At 35.3% G+C, this 17177-nt stretch overlaps 1 protein-coding gene across 2 annotated transcripts in view; it reads left to right on the top strand.

Annotated features, from left to right (window-relative positions):
* LOC150084438 (oxysterol-binding protein-related protein 1-like) overlaps positions 1-17177 on the top strand; it is a 707041-nt gene that overhangs the window by 573512 nt on the left and 116352 nt on the right. For both annotated transcript variants that reach the window (XM_090376067.1, XM_090376066.1), the window contains one exon: positions 2728-2846. In XM_090376067.1, coding sequence (XP_090232193.1) covers positions 2728-2846 — 119 coding nt within the window. The remainder of the gene's footprint in view (positions 1-2727; positions 2847-17177) is intronic.

The following is a 17177-nucleotide window of genomic DNA, read 5'->3' as shown; positions in this document are numbered from 1 at the left end:
CTGGGAAATTAAAATCCCCCAGTATAAGACACTCTGATTTACTGGCCCACTCTATTTCTAAATTGGATGCACTTCCTTAGATTTTGTGTTTCTTAACTAACAGCATAACCCCTCCTCCCTTCCTGTCCATTAATACGTAATTGCCATAAATATCTTCTCAAAGGGTAAAATGCATAATTTATGGAAATATGAGAAATCATGTACATAGCAATCATGACAACCAAACGTACATTTCCTTGCATTTATGTGTACAAACTGAAAAGACAAGTTGATGTAATAGTCGTTGTTGCTGTTAGATTTTTTGGTGGATCAGCAACTTAGGCTATGATGCACTAACATAATATTATTATGTACTGTAAATCAGCAAAGTAAGTCCTCAATTTTTTGTCATTCCTCCTCAAGCTGCAATTACAGTCTTGCAACAATCTGGCATAGAGTTACTCAACTTCTGGATATATAAAGTTGCCCACTTTCGTGGTCCCACACCCTTACAATGCTCTCCTGCAGCTGAAACTTACTTGTTGGCTTCTGAAAAATTTTAGGCCACATTATGTACCAGCAATTTTCAATATTGTTCAAATGTGAACTGTTGCCGGGCACTATAATGCCAGCATTTCAGAGGTATGACTGCACCTTAAGGGAGAAAAATGAGGGAAAACTTTGGTGTAAGTATGTTTTAAAACTTTAGCATTAGCATTAGTAGAGGCATTTGATGCAAGAAAGCAAGCTTATGCAGCATCAGCCAAAAAAAAAAAAAAAAAACCACATAAATAAATAAATAAATAAAAAATAACCACTTCCACTTCACCCCTCTGTTCATTCAAAATACCTGTCCAGCTGAGCCTTAAACTTATCTAGGCTATCAACTTCCATGACAAGGGATGGAAGTCTATTCCACCAACCAACCACCCTCTGGCTAAAGGCAAATTTCCTTACGTCTATCCTACATCCGTCTTTCCTCAATTTGAATTTATGCCCTCTCAGGTGATTATTCTGAGCAAGAGGAAGAATCCCATCAGCATTGAGCATGCTCAAACCATTCAAGGCTTTATACACCTCTATCAGATCACCTCGCCGGTGCCTAGTCTCCAGACACCTTAATTTGCAAAAGTTAAGCCTTTCTTCGTAAGAGCATCCCTTTGTTCCACTCACTAATCTTGTTGCTCTTCTCTGTACTCGTTCCAGCATCTCTACATCCTTCTTGAAATGAGGCCTCCAGACCTGTATACAGTACTCTAGGTGCGGTCTGACCATTGCCTTATACAAGGGAAGAATCACCTTCTTATCCCTGCTATAAAAATTCCTATATATCATCGACAATACACCATGAGCTACTCTTGCAGCCCATCTGCACTGCTCAGAAAACTTCATATCTGCCTGCACAACCACCCCCAGGTCCCTTTCATTCTCTACCACTGTCAGTGTAGTACCACAGAGTTGATACGTTGCTCTGGGGTTGCTTGTTTCCCATATGTAGTACTTTACATTTGTCAATGTTAAACTTCATTTGCCACCTCTCAGCCCATCTGCTCAACCTTTCCAGATCCTGTTGCAGTAGCGTAGTGTCAGTAGTGTCCTTGTGAGACAAGAAGACAATCTCATCATTAAATCTAAATAGCATAAAACTTTCCAATTTTGCTGTGCTGCAAGGTGCTGAGTTCTGTTGAAAACTGCAGTTTTGGACATTTGTGTGGTGATCACTAATAACGGGTTTCAGGCACTCCTCCAAGATAGCAGTGTAGGTTTCTGTATTCACCATTCCATTAATAAACTTAATTCGCCCCACCCCTTTACTTGTTATGCATCCCCAGACCATCTGACCCACTGGGAACTTTACAGTCGGTGTTATGCAGTTGGGATGGTATGCCTCCGATTTTCATCTTCTGACATATCTCTTCCCATCCTAGCCATGCAGGTTGAATTTCAATTCGTCAGAAAAAATGCCAGTGTCCCATTGCTCTTTTGTCCATAAAACATGCATTTTAGCCCAACCAAGTCACTTCTTCCTCATTTATTGGGTTAACAAAGGCTTCTTCTCTTTTTTTGGCCGATAGGCATGCGGACCACATTCCAGAAGCCATCTCAAAGTCCAGTTTAAGATCAGGAGCACCAGCATGGTGATTACGAAAGCATAGCTATTTCAAATATCAATCTTGGGAAGGTGTAGTCGCCCTCTTACGGCCTGATCCAGGTCTTCTCTTCACGTCACTGTTTTCACACTTTAATTTCAGCAACTGGGATACTGTTGACTGGTGGCAGCCTATTTTTTCAGTGATAGCACACATAGAAAGCCCTTCCTGGGACAGAGCAACAGCTACACTTTTTTTCTTGGTGGCAACTTGAACGTATGGAGCCATGCTTACACCTCTGCAAAACAGGACACTAATGAGTGTGTATACCCTTCTAATGCCATATTTATAGAAACGGCTGATGCAATACCTTTGCTTTGCGACAAAAAAAATGGCTGTAATCAAACAATATCTTATACGTTTCTCTACAAATGTTACGTTTTTTAAGGATGATGCATTTTTCGCCACTGTATAATGCACATTTGAATATGCTGAGTCATATCTGTGTAAACCTTGAAGCTTTACCCTTTCATATTCAGTTTGATAAATTTTATTTTGACATTGTTTACTTTAAATAGTAATTTTATTTTATGTTTTAGTAAGTATTAATGAAAAACCAGTTAACCAGGAAATTATCAACCCTTACTCTTTTTTGTAGTGTGGCTCGATGGAAATTACCTGTCACACAAATGGACTCAGGACGATTGTTAATTTCAAACCAGCCGGTTGGTTTTGGCGTGATCTTAACTGTGTTGAAGGCTTTATTTTTAGTCCCGAGTAAGTTGTATATTTCAGTTCTATAAATTTTGTATATTGATCAACATTATTTTATAGTAATTAATGAAACTGAAAATTACTGTGAAACCACTAGGTTGTTTTAACAGTGCTGCTATACCATGTCTTTAGTATTAGTAACATGATGCAAGGCTTTTAAGAGATTTTAATATTATAAGCTTATAAGAAATTTTAATATTATAAGCTTATAAGAGATTTTAATATTATAAGCTTATAAAAGCTTTATTAAGCTTGTAAAAGCTTATAAGAGATTTTAATATTAATGTATGAACAAATGCATGATGCTTATTAAGTACACCACTGTGCAACCCTTTTACAAACTCAAAAATAATGACTAAGCACCTTTTGTTTTGCTATATATCTGACAATTCTAATCTTCGTTGATACAAGAGTTGAAAGGCATGATGAATAACATAGGTAGGTAACAGTTAGTAAATAAGACACTTCTACAGTGAAGCAGAATTTCATTTGATGTTTTAAGGAATTTTAAATCGAGTTACAAAATGCATAAGTTTTAGAACATACCTTATATTCTTTATTAATTAATAAAAAAATAAATAAAACTAAAAAGACTTGTTTTATTTTATTTGTTTGTTATTTTGTTTTTAGGAGCATTAGCAACTAAGGCCATATTGCTCCAGGGATATGCGGTGGTCATTCCCTGACCTTTCCGCATTCTCCGTATTTGGTGGTCACGGGCTAGAACCCCGGTCTAATCAAGAAGCGTGTACTACACACTGCTGCTCCTGCCCACCTGGCTACAGAGGTGTCTTAACTAGCTTTAAGGTTAATTTAAGTGCTGAGTATAAAATCTTAGACTTGAATTAAAGACACATACATAGGGTTAACATGACATGAATTAATACCAATATATTTAGAATTTATAACATAAATATATTTTTGCAAAATATACATTTTTTTACTTGGCAGTCTCGTGAAAAGTAAACTTTCCAGATTATCAGTTTCTTATAACAAATGCACTTAAGAGTGATGTCATGCAGCCATCTGTGCCGATAGTTCTGATTTCATGACTTCCACATAATCGAGTTCTGCCTGTGTGTACTCTTAGTGCTTTCCTTGCAGTTTACTATGCAGTATATTAAAATGTCACAATGTAAACTTAAAAGAATGAGCAGTAATAATTGCATCAAAAATAAGATTGTGGTTTTTAATGCAAATTTTACTGTAATGCACCACTCTGTAAGATGGGAAAGGTGACTGTCTTATGTGGTGATATGATTTAGCATGGATTTCCAAAGCAGGCAATAGACATTTGCTTGTATGCTGAATAAACGATTGGTAAAATGTGGAAATAGGGAAGCTAACTTTTTTCGGATATTTTTGTTTGCTTGATGATGGATGCCACATAAGCTTTGCTGCCTTGCATCCTTTTGCTATTTTTTATTTCAGTACTAACTGATAAAGTGATGCTTTTCAGCAGTCATATTCTAGAGTAGATATTTCCAACCAGCAAGACACAGCACACAGTTATGCCATGAAAAACCCAAGTTCTTCTGTAAGTTTCTAGAGCTGGTAGTGGATCTGCATTTATTCCTGGAATTTTTCCCCCTTTATAATATTTTGTATTGCAAAGAGTAAATTTACAATCATTTGTGGGGTTATGGCAACAGTAATGCAGAAATGTTTATATTCTTTGTTTTCTAATTGTATTTACAAAAGACAAGTTTGTGGAAAACAACAGGAAGTTAGATAAACAGTGTTGATAGAAGTCCAGTGTCTGAAAAAATTGGTTATTACACACTTGTCTGCTTTGTAGTTTTCTTTGATCAGTTACATTCTGTCATATTTTTTATGAAAGAATATGAATGAATGGTTATACAGTATGGGTTCTTTCACAGATATCTTCAAGAGTGTATCAAATCTTAGTCCTGTGGAAATGGCAGTCTATCTTCTGTGTTTTTAACAATCCATGGAAGAAGAATATCCTGCAACATCTACTAGCAGAGCTTAGGAGTGGGGGTGGGGTACCAGTTGCGACCTTTTGTCTATTTCTCTGAAGTGCAAAATCTGCCTTTTATTTCATGACATAACACCCAACACAAAATATTTTTAAGGTAAATTTTATATATCATTATTCTCCTTACATAAATTTGTTTACATTTACGCCTTACATTAGCAAAAGAAACATAAAAGGCATAAAAATTCTAATATTAGATAGATCGATAGAGGACAAAACAAAGTGAAGTGGTAAAATTATTTATATCGATAACTGTGTAGTTAGCGACAGGCCTGTCAGTGGCAACTCGGTATTGGCAAACTGGCAACCACCCAATGATTCGCATCACAGGCCTGAGAGCTTCTTAAGAAAGAACTGTAACATGTTAAAGAAAAGGTATGCATTAAATAAAATATATGCATTGCCTTTTCTAGTTAAGGAAAATAATGAATTATATATTAAAGTAAATACAAATTAAGCATTTATTCTAATTCACTAATCTTTACAGAATATTATTCTTTCCCATATAGATGATATGGCATTGCTTCCACTTGAAACTGAACTTCATTTGGCAATGCTGCCTTACTTATCAGCTGACTCATCTCGCTGACTTGTATCATTTGATGTTCCGGTCATTCTCCACTTCCATTGCCATCAATTTCCATTGCGTGTTTCCTTTAAAACTGAATCTTCAATCAATCAGTCTGTGTATTTCATTTTTAATTTTTACTGGTAACCCGATTGTGTCATAAGAAAAGAGCATTAAAGGAAGAAAAGAGAGTATTCGATGAAGAATGGGAATTGCAGTATTGCATTGTTGCAGTGAACAATAAAATGTGTTTGCTCTGCGATGCCATATTGGCAACAGTGAAGAAATATAATGCACATCAGGATTATGCGACTTATAAGGACAACAAATGTGCTAAACTATAAGGAGAACATCAAAAGTCTGCGCTTAAGAAAATGAAAGATGGAAAGTATCAGCAACAAGTATTCAAAACTACTTCAGGACAAGAGACTGACATTACTGAAGAAACACATAAAGTAGCATATATACAGGGTTGTTAAAATTGAAGTATCCCTATGTAGAGGGCTGTGGAGTGAGTTCTAAGGCTCGTACTGAAGAGAAATTTGGACAACAGGTACAATAAAGAATGTGCTCACATTTATTGGAAGAAAAAAATTAGTTACAAAATTTGTCACTGTATAGTGCGTAACTATCTTAGTTACGATTATGCAAATAACTTATGTTATTTGCATGATCGTAAATTATTCCCACAGCACCACTACTCAGCTCTACTGTACTGTATAAAAGTCTCTTCAAAATCATACATGTTTGCCTGCACTATAGCAGCAATGCCAACAACGTTGCACGAAAAGGTGCTATTGAAGCTGAACTATCAGAACAGCAAAGATGCAGCTGCGGCTATCAGAGAATTCCAGCATCAGAAGCACATAAGGCATGGACCTATGACTGTGCTGTCCTCAAAATGATTGCAAAATTTTAAGCGACAGGACATCTTGGTGTTCAACCAGTTAGAGGTCGAAAACGAGTGGACTCCTCTTGTGTTGAAGATGTGGCTATGGCTGTCGTGGATTTATCAAGTCAATTTCCACGTGGTAGTGCAAGTGTGCCAGCTGTTTCTCACGAAGTGGACATGCCGTATTCCACTGTAAGGCTAATAATTTTGCAAACATTCTTGCACCCTTTCTATTTAAGTGTATCCCATCCCTGTAGAAGCAATCTCTCCTTTTAACAAGTACAGACCAGGCTGAAAAAAATTCTACCTCTTGAGCCTTGCACAGTCCTTCCAGGGCCGAATTGATCGACAGGGCTCTCATCATATACCCCCTCCTATCGTGTCTGGGCAGAATTGCAGATACTTTCAAATTCAACCCTAATTCACGGCTTTTTTTTCAACAGTGACCTGTACTTGTTAAGTAATTCCGCCAGTCTCCTACTCTTAATATCATTAGTGCCAACGTGTACAACTATATCACCTTTTGTGCCCTTAAAAGATGATATCCGCTCTACAACGTCATCAACCTTTGCCCCTGGCAGACATACCCTGGTCTTGTTCCACCTATCCTTTTTACAAAGCATGTTTCCCATTTCCCTGACAATAGAGTCACCAACAACTACTAGTTCCTTTTGGACCAGCATATTCTGCCTTGGGGGCTGCCGCTGTGTTGCGTGATGACCAAGTGAAAGCTCTGGCATTGGTGTGGCCAGCTGAGAGCTTGATGGGCCCCTCACTTTTAATCCTTCGAGGGCATCCACCCTGTCCTTCAAGGTCTCATATAGGCCCATAACAATGCTGAGTTGTCGCCTGATTTCCTTACACTCCTTGCATCGTGCACACACAAAGACATCCCCCATGGCAGTATCATGTCCCGTACCAGACTGCTCCACAAACATCAAGCAAGTAGTGCATTTTAATATGCTGTGATTCAGAGGGCAACTGCCCCCCTCAGTTCTCCCCTGTGCCACAGCACTCCCATTTGCTTGAGCCTTTTGCTTTGCTGCTCTGGTCAGAGTCATGATTTCGATTTAATTTCAATAAAATTTCAATTTCAGTACAAAATTAAAAACTCTAAACTTATATCTCAACACAGTTATAACGCTATATTTATGTTTCAGTATCGAGTGTTATCTACGAAATCCCTTTATATAACTTCCGTATCAAGTTAAGTATTAATTATTTATCTTTTACTAATTATTTATGTTACGTAACCTAAGTCGTTATATGTATAGCGAAAAGTACAATTTAATTGACAATGAAATTCAACAAGATTAATTATATGATTAATTTACAATATTATGTACTATACTATACTATATTAAGCTTATGCTATCTAGTTTGAGATATTTTGTATCGCGTTACAATGGCGGCTATTTACAAACGGTAACACGTGGATTTGATATCCTTTCCGATACTAAATAATACCTACAAAATCTCTATCTAAGTTACTTTAATCTAAGTATCATAAATAAGAATATAAAACTACTCCAGAAAATAAGTTAATATGCCAATTTAAGTTAATAAAACAGAAAATAGATCAGAAAAAACTTCTCTGTTCCAGGAGCAGCAAAAATGTACGTTCGCACAGGCTGCTCATCAGTCAGTCAGGTTCTTTTCTTAGACTTATTAATTTTCATCTGCGAAAAAAAACTGTTCACATATAAATGTACTCCCAAACAAAGCGATTATTCTTATTGCAAAAATTCGTAACTGAGGGTATTTATCTTTTGACAAGTACAAATAAAAGTTAATCAAATCGTTATCTTCAAATCTTTGAATAAGATTTATATCACACTGTAAAATTAATTAGCTCCATTTGTAGATTTTCTGGTGCGTTATTCACGTTTGTTTTTAATGGTAATGAAAATAATGTAAAATCGGACTCCAAATCATTAAAATCTTTAAATCTTTCTTCAAATTCTTGTCGTAATAATGCTATCTTTCTTGCATATTCTAGAGATTTTCATTTGAAATAATAGGGCAGGATTTAAGATGTAGGAAATGTATGAAATTTTTTGATTCCAGTTGTGTTTCCCATAATTGCAGTTTAACTTTAAAAGCTTTAATACAAGCATACATGTCAGTGATAAGTTTATTCTTTCCTTGCAGCTCTTTATTGAGAATATTTAAATGGCCGGTTAAGTCAACAAGAAATGCTAAATCTGTTATCCATGTATCATTATGTAGCTCGTCGATGGTTTTATTTTTTTGTGTCATGAAAATTTTAATTTCATTTATTAAATCAAAAAAACGTTTTAATACAGCTCCTCGACTTAACCACCTCACCTCGTTATAATAAATCATTTCTCTGTACTCACTTTCAATTTCTTCAAGCAATGCAACAAATTCTCGATGATTCAGAGCTCGTGCACGGATAAAGTTTACTGTTTCCATAACATTATCCATCTGCAAACTTTTGGCACAAAGTGCTTCTTGATGAATAATGCAATGTATAGTGCAAAAATTATACTGAAATTTTTCTTCTTTCACTGTATTTCTTAATTTTACTGCTACTTCATGTTTTTTTTACCAACCATAGCAGCTGCACCATCACTTGCAAATCCAACTATTTTATCCCAACTTAATTTGTATTTATCTATTACAGTTTTTATTTCAGAAAAAATATCCTTTGCACCAGTTTTTCCTTTCATAGGAATTATTTCCAATAATTCCTCAATTACTTCAAATTCATCAGTAACACCTCGTACGAAAATGGCAAGTTGTGACATCTGTGATGTCAGTACTCTCATCAACTGCTATTGAGAATGCTGCAAAATCTATACTTTTTTCTTTTAACTGACATCGTAAATCACTAGCGATTTCGTCAATACATTCCGCTACCGTGTTGGCTGCCAAACTAATATTTTTAAATAATTGTTGTTTGTCAGGACAAAGAAGTTCAGCAGACTTAATCAAACAATCTTTAAGAAATTCGCCATCAGTAAATGATTTTGATTGTTTTGCAATGATGTGCGCAAGAGCAAAACTTGTGTTAACTGTTGCTTCACTGGATTTATTTGCTTCAGTAAAAAAAAATTTGTTGTCGTTGTAAGCCAGATTTCAGAAACTGAAACTTTTCTTCCCTCAATTTGCCTTACAACATTTCAAATTTTTCTTTATGATTTGTTTTGTAATGGTGACGTAAATTGTATTCTTTTGGAACTGATATTCCCTTATTACAAATAAAACATACAATTTTATTGCACACTACAAAAGTACATAATTTTCCATTTATCTTGAAAAACACGTCCTCCTTCATCCACTTTTCTTTTACCATTTGTTAAAGACATGGCGGTTTAATCTCTTAATTAAAATCACTATTATAATTTTATTTACAACTTTAATTTAACAAGATGAATTTTCGTATGAAAGTAACACTCAAAAGTTATGCACAATTCTAAACGATAGGTATTGATATAATGTAGAATCTACATTATATCAATACGTTAGATCTACATTGTTAATCTAACAACAAGTATAAACAAGCACAAATAAATATGTTAGTTTGTCTCCATCTATATAGCAATATGAACTGTGTAGCTGTGCATCCAGCTAATCAACTAGTGACTGACTCAAGCAAAATATATATCAGAAGTACCAACTCAGAAAAAATCTGAAACACCAGAATATTGAAGTGCCACCAACTGTCGGCTGGCAAACTAAATTTACTGATTGGACCGATGTGGGAAGTTCTCCCACCTTACCCCAGTCACGTGGCCTGGCATACAAGCATACAGTGACACAAGACAAAGCCCCAACCTATTCATTCTATCTCTTTTTCCTTCAATAGCAGTCGCGCACATGAGCTCAGTCCCTATCTCTATGTCTCTAAAACTCTAAGCACCGTATTTACAACAAATACATAATTGAAATGTATTCGCGTGCCTTGTAAAATTGCTTTGGGGGCTGGATGCGGCCCGTGGGCTGCCAGTTTGAGACCACTGCATTACAGTATGGTGTGGACTCACGGCAGTGTTTATAATTGGACCGTTTTTCTTTGAAGAGTCTACACCTCATGGCCCCGTAAGGTGTATAGTAAGTAATGCGTAGTACTGCGCTCTTCTAAGAGATCACATTGTTCCTGCTCTGCAAGATGGTGCCCCTCCCCACGTTGGTCAACAAGTGAAGGAACTGCTCCGTTCAACATTCGGAAATCATTTCTAGAGACTTTCCGCAGCCTGATCAGCAGATCTCAATCCCTGTGATTTCTGGCTATGGGGATACCTGAAAGACAGTTTATCATGGCAGCATACAGATGCTTGTCAATTTGAAAGCAAGCATTAAACAGCATATAGCCAACATCCCCAATGAGATGCTATGCGAAACTGTGTCGCATGCATTCCTCCGTTTTCAGAATGTCATCTCAAGTGAAGGAAAGTATGTAGAACAATATCTGTAGATTTCTGATATTAAAATCTAATCCTAAGTTAAGTATTCCATCTTGTGTTTACAGCCAATTTCTCCCCTGGTGGCTGAAATTTGAACTAATTTTTTTTCTTCTACAGATTGCTTCCCGATACCTTAAATGACATGCCCACTGATTTTCACAGTACTATCTCTAACCGTTTTTGAAACTAGGGTCTCCTGAATAGGGAAACTTATTTTATAACCATCCAGTTCTTAGTACCATGTATGGGTTTTAAATTGCGTTGACAGAAGATACTTGTTGGCATTAGACTTGAATTTCTGAAGATTGTAATTTTCAGGAAATACATCTGAAGGAAGGTTGTTCCAAAGAACAGAAGTAGAAGGGATAAATGAAGAAGAGGAAAAGTTGGTTCCGAGTTTGAATTTGAACAGTGAATGGTTATTTTTTTTATTTATTTATTTATTTATTTATTTATAGGAATTCGAAGCCAGCCCAGATATATATATATCCGGACTGGCTTCAAATAGGTGAATTTTTATTTATTTATTTATTTAAAATTTTTTTTATGAAAACCCCAAATTCAAAAGATATTACAACCCATGGTACTTAGTACTATGCATGGGTTGAGGGATGAGAAGGCAGAATTACAGATGCCAATTCAGAAGAATGGTGCTCATGGAAGTATCTGTAGAAGACACATGTAGCTGAAACTGAACTGCTATGAGATAGTGAGTTGAGAGACTTTGTAAGAGATGGGTCATTGATTAACTTAACTACCATCTTTCGAATGGAGTCTGGAAGTTTTATGAGAGGGTTTTGGGGCCACCACCCCAGATGTGGGAACAATATTCCATGGTGGGATGGATTTGAGATTTGCACAAAGTGAATTGTTTAGGTATAAAGCAAGAGCAAAAAAAAAAAAAAAAAAAAATCAGGTTTTTCATTCAGCATTTGTGATATGCTCATGCCAAGAAAGATTGAAATGTAGAGTAATTCCTAGTAGAAATATGTGATCTTAACTAGAAATGTTGTTGAAATTGAACAAAGGAGCAGTGGACTTTTTTTTTCTTTTTTTTTTTTTGCAAGAGTTTCCAACATAGTGCTTTATCAACAAATTTCTTGATAGGATTTTCAGTTGGTGGAAGAAGGTCATTAATATGAGGGGGTATCAAAACGTTTGTACCCTTACTTAGAAATAATAGCCCTAGAAAGGTGAAACTTCACAGGAACTTTAATCCTTTTCTGTGTACTTCCCATGTATAGCAGGCATGTCAAACCTGCAGGCCTCCAAAGTAAAGGCTGTGGCCTGCCGAGATTTCTTGAAAATCTTTTTCTTTTTTTTTTTTTTAATTAAAAGAAATGGGAAAAAAATACTAATCAAGTTTATTTTTATTTTCACATAATTTATTTCGAATTTTACATTTAAGCAATTTTCAATGCAGCGCTCAAAAAAGAGAGAAAATATAGGACATAATGTTTCATTTTTAAGCCTCCACCTGCAGCTTCGAGTACTACAGACTGCAAAAAGTGTTTGCTCAGTTGTATATTCGTGAATTATATTTTTAACTGTGTGCAGTTAATTTTGTGTTTTATTTGTATTAAATTAAAAAGATGCATAATAATAAACATTATGTCAACCCCTAATACCAGTATGAGTAAGAAAAGAACAGTCAAAGAAGAACACCATAACTTCCAAGTGAAATGGGAGCTAGACTATTACTGCATCCAGAAAAAGAGCAAAATAGTATGCATAATATGTAGTAAATCTATTTCAGTCTGCAAAGAAGACAATATCAGGAGACATGATACATATAATAAATAAATCTATGATAAATACATTGAGAAACATCGTGAAAGTAAGTTGTTAGAATTGAAATCAATTCTTAAAAAGCAGCAAAACTTATTTACCAAACCTTCTGAGGAAAATACAGCAGCTGCAAAAGCTAGTTACTTGTTATCACATTTAATTGTAAGCAAATCAAAACCTTTTACAGAAGGAGATTTTATTAGTAAGTGTTTAATTAAAGTAGCAGAAGTGTTGTGTCCAGAGAAAGTAAAAAGCTTCAAAAGTGTAAGCTTAAGTAGAAACACAGTAGCTAATAGGATCGATGAAATAGCTGAGAATTTAAGAAATCAGCTCAATTCAATGATATCCACGTTTGAAGCTTATTCTCTTACAATTGACGAAAGTACAGACATTTGAGATATTGCTCTACTGACCATTTTTATTCGTGGGTGTGATGTGAACTTCAAAGTAAGTGAAGAACTTTTAGAAATTATTCCTATGTATGATACAACCACTGGAGCTGATATTTTTTGTGCAATCATGGAAATTCTCAATAAATATAAATTACCATTGAACAAGTTAGTTTGTCTTGCAACTGATGGTGCACCTGCCATGACGGGTATTACTAAGGGTGTCATTGCAAAACTAAAAGAAACGTGCAAACAACGTGGTAATAATCATTTCGAACATTTTCATTGCATTATTCACCAGCAAGTATTATGTTCCAAGGTTTTAAATATCGGACATATGCTAAAAAACAGTCTCCAAAATTATAAATTTATTCGATCACGTGGACTTAAACCATCGACAGTTTGTTTCATTTCTGGAAGACATAGAAAGTTAACAACACTGATCTACCGTATTATACAGAAGTTCGATGGATTTCAAGTCATAAAGTCTTAAAACCATTCTTTGAAATTCTGGATGAAATCGTAATGTTCTTGGAAACAAAGAATTATGAATGTACTGAATTTAAAAGATGTACAATAGATAAAGGATCTGGATAGTTGACATTACGAGTCATCTTAACCAACTTAATCTTAAACTTCAAGGAAAACATCACATTGTTACAGTGTTATTTGATAATATTAATGTTTTCAAAGAAAAATTATTACTTTGGTGCAAAAAAATAGAAAAAGAAAACTCACCTCATTTTAAAAGTTACTAATCTCTTGTTAAAATCACCTGACTTAAAATTTACAAAATATACGCACCAAATTAAAGTTGTTAGAAGTGGAGTTCGATAGAAGATTTTCTGATTTCAAAAACTGAGAATTACAGTTTTGTCTTTTTACTTCGCCTATGTCTATTGATATTGAAATTGTTTATGGCAGCTTACAAATGGAATTAATTGAAATCCAATGTGACTCTTTGCTAAAGCAAAAATATACGGAAGTTGGAATTCCAGACTTTTGCACTTTTATTTACCCGCAGATCGATTACCAGATATGTTATCTTTCACTACTAATATACTGGCTATGTTTGAGAGTGCGTACTTATGCGAGCAACTGTTTTCTTCGATGAAAAATAACAAAACTCCAGAAAGGTCAAGATTAACCAATCACCATGTATCATCAATCTTAAAGATTACATCAGCTCAAGACATTCAACCAAATTTTGATGATCTGCTTTGTGGAAAATGATGCCAAGTGTCCTCTAAAAAATTATATAATAATAAATTGTGGTTTTATTGTTTTATTTTTTATTAAATATTGTAAAGTATTTTTAATTTAAAAACTAACATAAGATACAAAACAGGTTATCTATATACTAAATACAGTAATTCTAAAAATTGTATTTTGTTTATTTTTTGAGTATTGAAGGCATGTGGTGCAAAACGAGTTTGACATGCCTGATGTATAGTAACACATTTCTCCCATCTGTGAATTAGTTATTTAATGCCTTGATCATAGAAGTCTGCACTTTTTGCCTGAAACCACAATTCCACTTCATTGATGACTTCCTGAGACAAATCAAAGCGGCGTCCACACATGTCTTTAGTCTCCAAATCATACTTGTACACCCAGCATTCGTCATTTGTCACCAAACTGTCAGAAAAGTTTTCAACATCTGCATTACACAAATCCAACAGTTGGCAAGAACATTGCATTTGACATTGCTTCTGCAAAGGCGTCAGCAAACTTGGAACCCATCATGCGGAGACCTTAGACATGTGCAGATGGTCATGTAAAATGCTATGGCAGACCCGTAATTAATTCCCGCTGCATTTGTGATGAAATGAATTGTCGCATGTCTGTCACTCAGCACCAGCTACTCAACCTTTACAACCATCTCACTGTCTGTGGATGTTGATGGCCTTCCTTCTCTTGTCTCATCAAAAACACTTGTCCACGCGAACTCCTGTTTCCACTTTTTACAGTGTCATAGAATGGACAATTCTGCCCATACACAACTTTCATTTCTACATCAATTTCCTGAGCTTTCTTGCCCTGCAAAATGCAGGGCAGCAAATAATCTTTCCATCAAGATTATTTGGAACTTGTAACATTCTTCTGTCAGAAGGCCACAGAAGGAATTGAGTGGAATTGTGAAAGAAGGGATAAATGAAGTAAGTCAGCTCTATCTTTAGTTGAGAATGCAGTAGAACCATCAGGTTTTAACATAGGTGAGAGTATAGGTGGACAGAAGTTGCAGCCTATAGTTTAGCAAGAGACCAGAATGTTTGACAACCATTTGTAAAAGAAGCAAGTTTTCTACTATTATCCTGTTCAAAATCTAATTTGGACTGATTTATAACTGTTTTACAATTGTTATGAGCTTTAGTTTAGGCAGGAAATCAAGCTAGAGATTTGAATGCAAGCCATTTGTAATATGCAATATCCTTATCTTGAGCAGCCTTAGTGCAAAGGTATATAACATTGGAAAACCAAGGTTTACATAAAGGACAAGGTTTTAAGGTGTGGTGTGGAATAAAGGATCCCTACAAGGATAATTTCACTGAAACTGTCTAAGCAAACAATGGGAGCAAAGGTAAAGAAAGAGACTACAAAATATCCACTGGCAAACTGCTTTTCCACTACTCGGCTGCTTCCCACTACACTCGATAAACAGAAAAACATGTCAATCGTACACAAGGTTTTCTTCCGTGGGTTTGGTAATCAGCACGCTGAGACATCAAATTGCAAATCATGTGTATGAAGAACACTGGCACTTGGTCATCAGTGTAACATCACTGGCCAAAAAACATAAGCAACTTTCATGCTTAAAATAGCTCTGATGGAATTAGAAAGTTATGTGCTACTTGGAAATTTATTTGAACAGGAAACATGGTAGCATCTAAAATCTCCAATCAAAATTAGTAGGTCATGACCCCCCCCCAATTAATGGCTTAATATCCTGCACAAAGGAACAAAGGTTGAAAACTTAAGTATAAAATAAACATGGTGTGATCAATTATTTCTAAATTTAAAAAAAAAAACCTAACAATTTTTAAATCAGGTATCAGTGACTTGCTTGATATCATAATTTAGTACTTATAGTAGATATATATTAATTTTAATAGTGAGATATGAGAGTAAAACTATTTCTCCCTTTTTCCCCTTATACAAAAGTGGAGAGCCATGATTCATTTACATAACTGATACTGTTAAGTGAATTACAGTCCCTGACTTATACAAAGGCAAAAGAGGGGGGGGGGATAGTACTGCTCCCGTATCTTGCTGTTCAAGTGAATAATTTGAGGGGTAGTATTTCTCTCATATGCCATTGCATAAAAGTGAGGACCTGTGATTTGATTACATAACTAATTGTAAGTGAAGTACTAGGCCTGATGTAGCCAAGTGGTCAGGAGTGAGAGTGCAATAGCACATGCTCTCTAAGTGGATCCTGAGTGGTTCAGCCCGCATGACTGCTAAATATGATTAATGATTTTTCATGATTTACTGTAAACTTGTCTGACCTGGTGGTCATGCCAGTGGCCATGCTGGAGTATAAATAAGAACATATAAATATCAAGCAAGTCCCTGATACCTGATATTCTGCTCAATGCATAGTTAAAAGCTAACTACCTTCTATTTCATTTTGATAACATATTTCAGTGGCTAATATAACTAACTACTGATTGGAAATGATTGAACAGCCAATTGAAGAACACCCCAAGAGCAAACCAAACATGGTTAATTTCTTGGGAATATACACAGTTAACGGGTGGGCTGCATAAAATTAACATTATATATCATAATAACGAAGAAGAGTATGCAACCAGTTGATTGAATGACTTGGGAGTTGCAGGCAGTAAACTGATTGACTTGTGAACATAAACAGAAGATACGCTGAGAGCACATGGGCATAAGTTATAACATCCTAAGTTTTAATGATTGTTTGATGTAATGATTCAGATAAATCAGCACTTAACAGAAAGCAGTGTACTCATAGGTTTCAGTAGTTTAAGGATAGCTTTTCTGTAGACTCTTTATATACCTTTACCATGTTGAGATCAGAAAATTTGCTATAGTAATCCAACCAAGGAATGCAATAAAATGTTTGGAATGTGAATAAAGAATTTCATTCCTACAATAATAATTTCACTGACATCATTTGAGAAAACGTATCACAAGGTTTAAAACAGTAAGTGAACCAAGGAAAAGAAGAATAGAAATCTCACAGATCATTCCATTTTATATTATTTTAATGCCAAACAACACAAAGATGAGAATGC

The sequence above is a fragment of the Mastigoproctus giganteus genome, chromosome 6 (genome assembly GCF_048544385.1).
Source record: "Mastigoproctus giganteus isolate SK-2022 chromosome 6, ASM4854438v1, whole genome shotgun sequence".
Classification (NCBI taxonomy): Eukaryota; Metazoa; Arthropoda; class Arachnida; order Uropygi; family Thelyphonidae; genus Mastigoproctus; species Mastigoproctus giganteus.
Note: the sequence above shows the minus strand (reverse complement) of the source record. Positions and strands in the feature narration are given on the sequence as shown.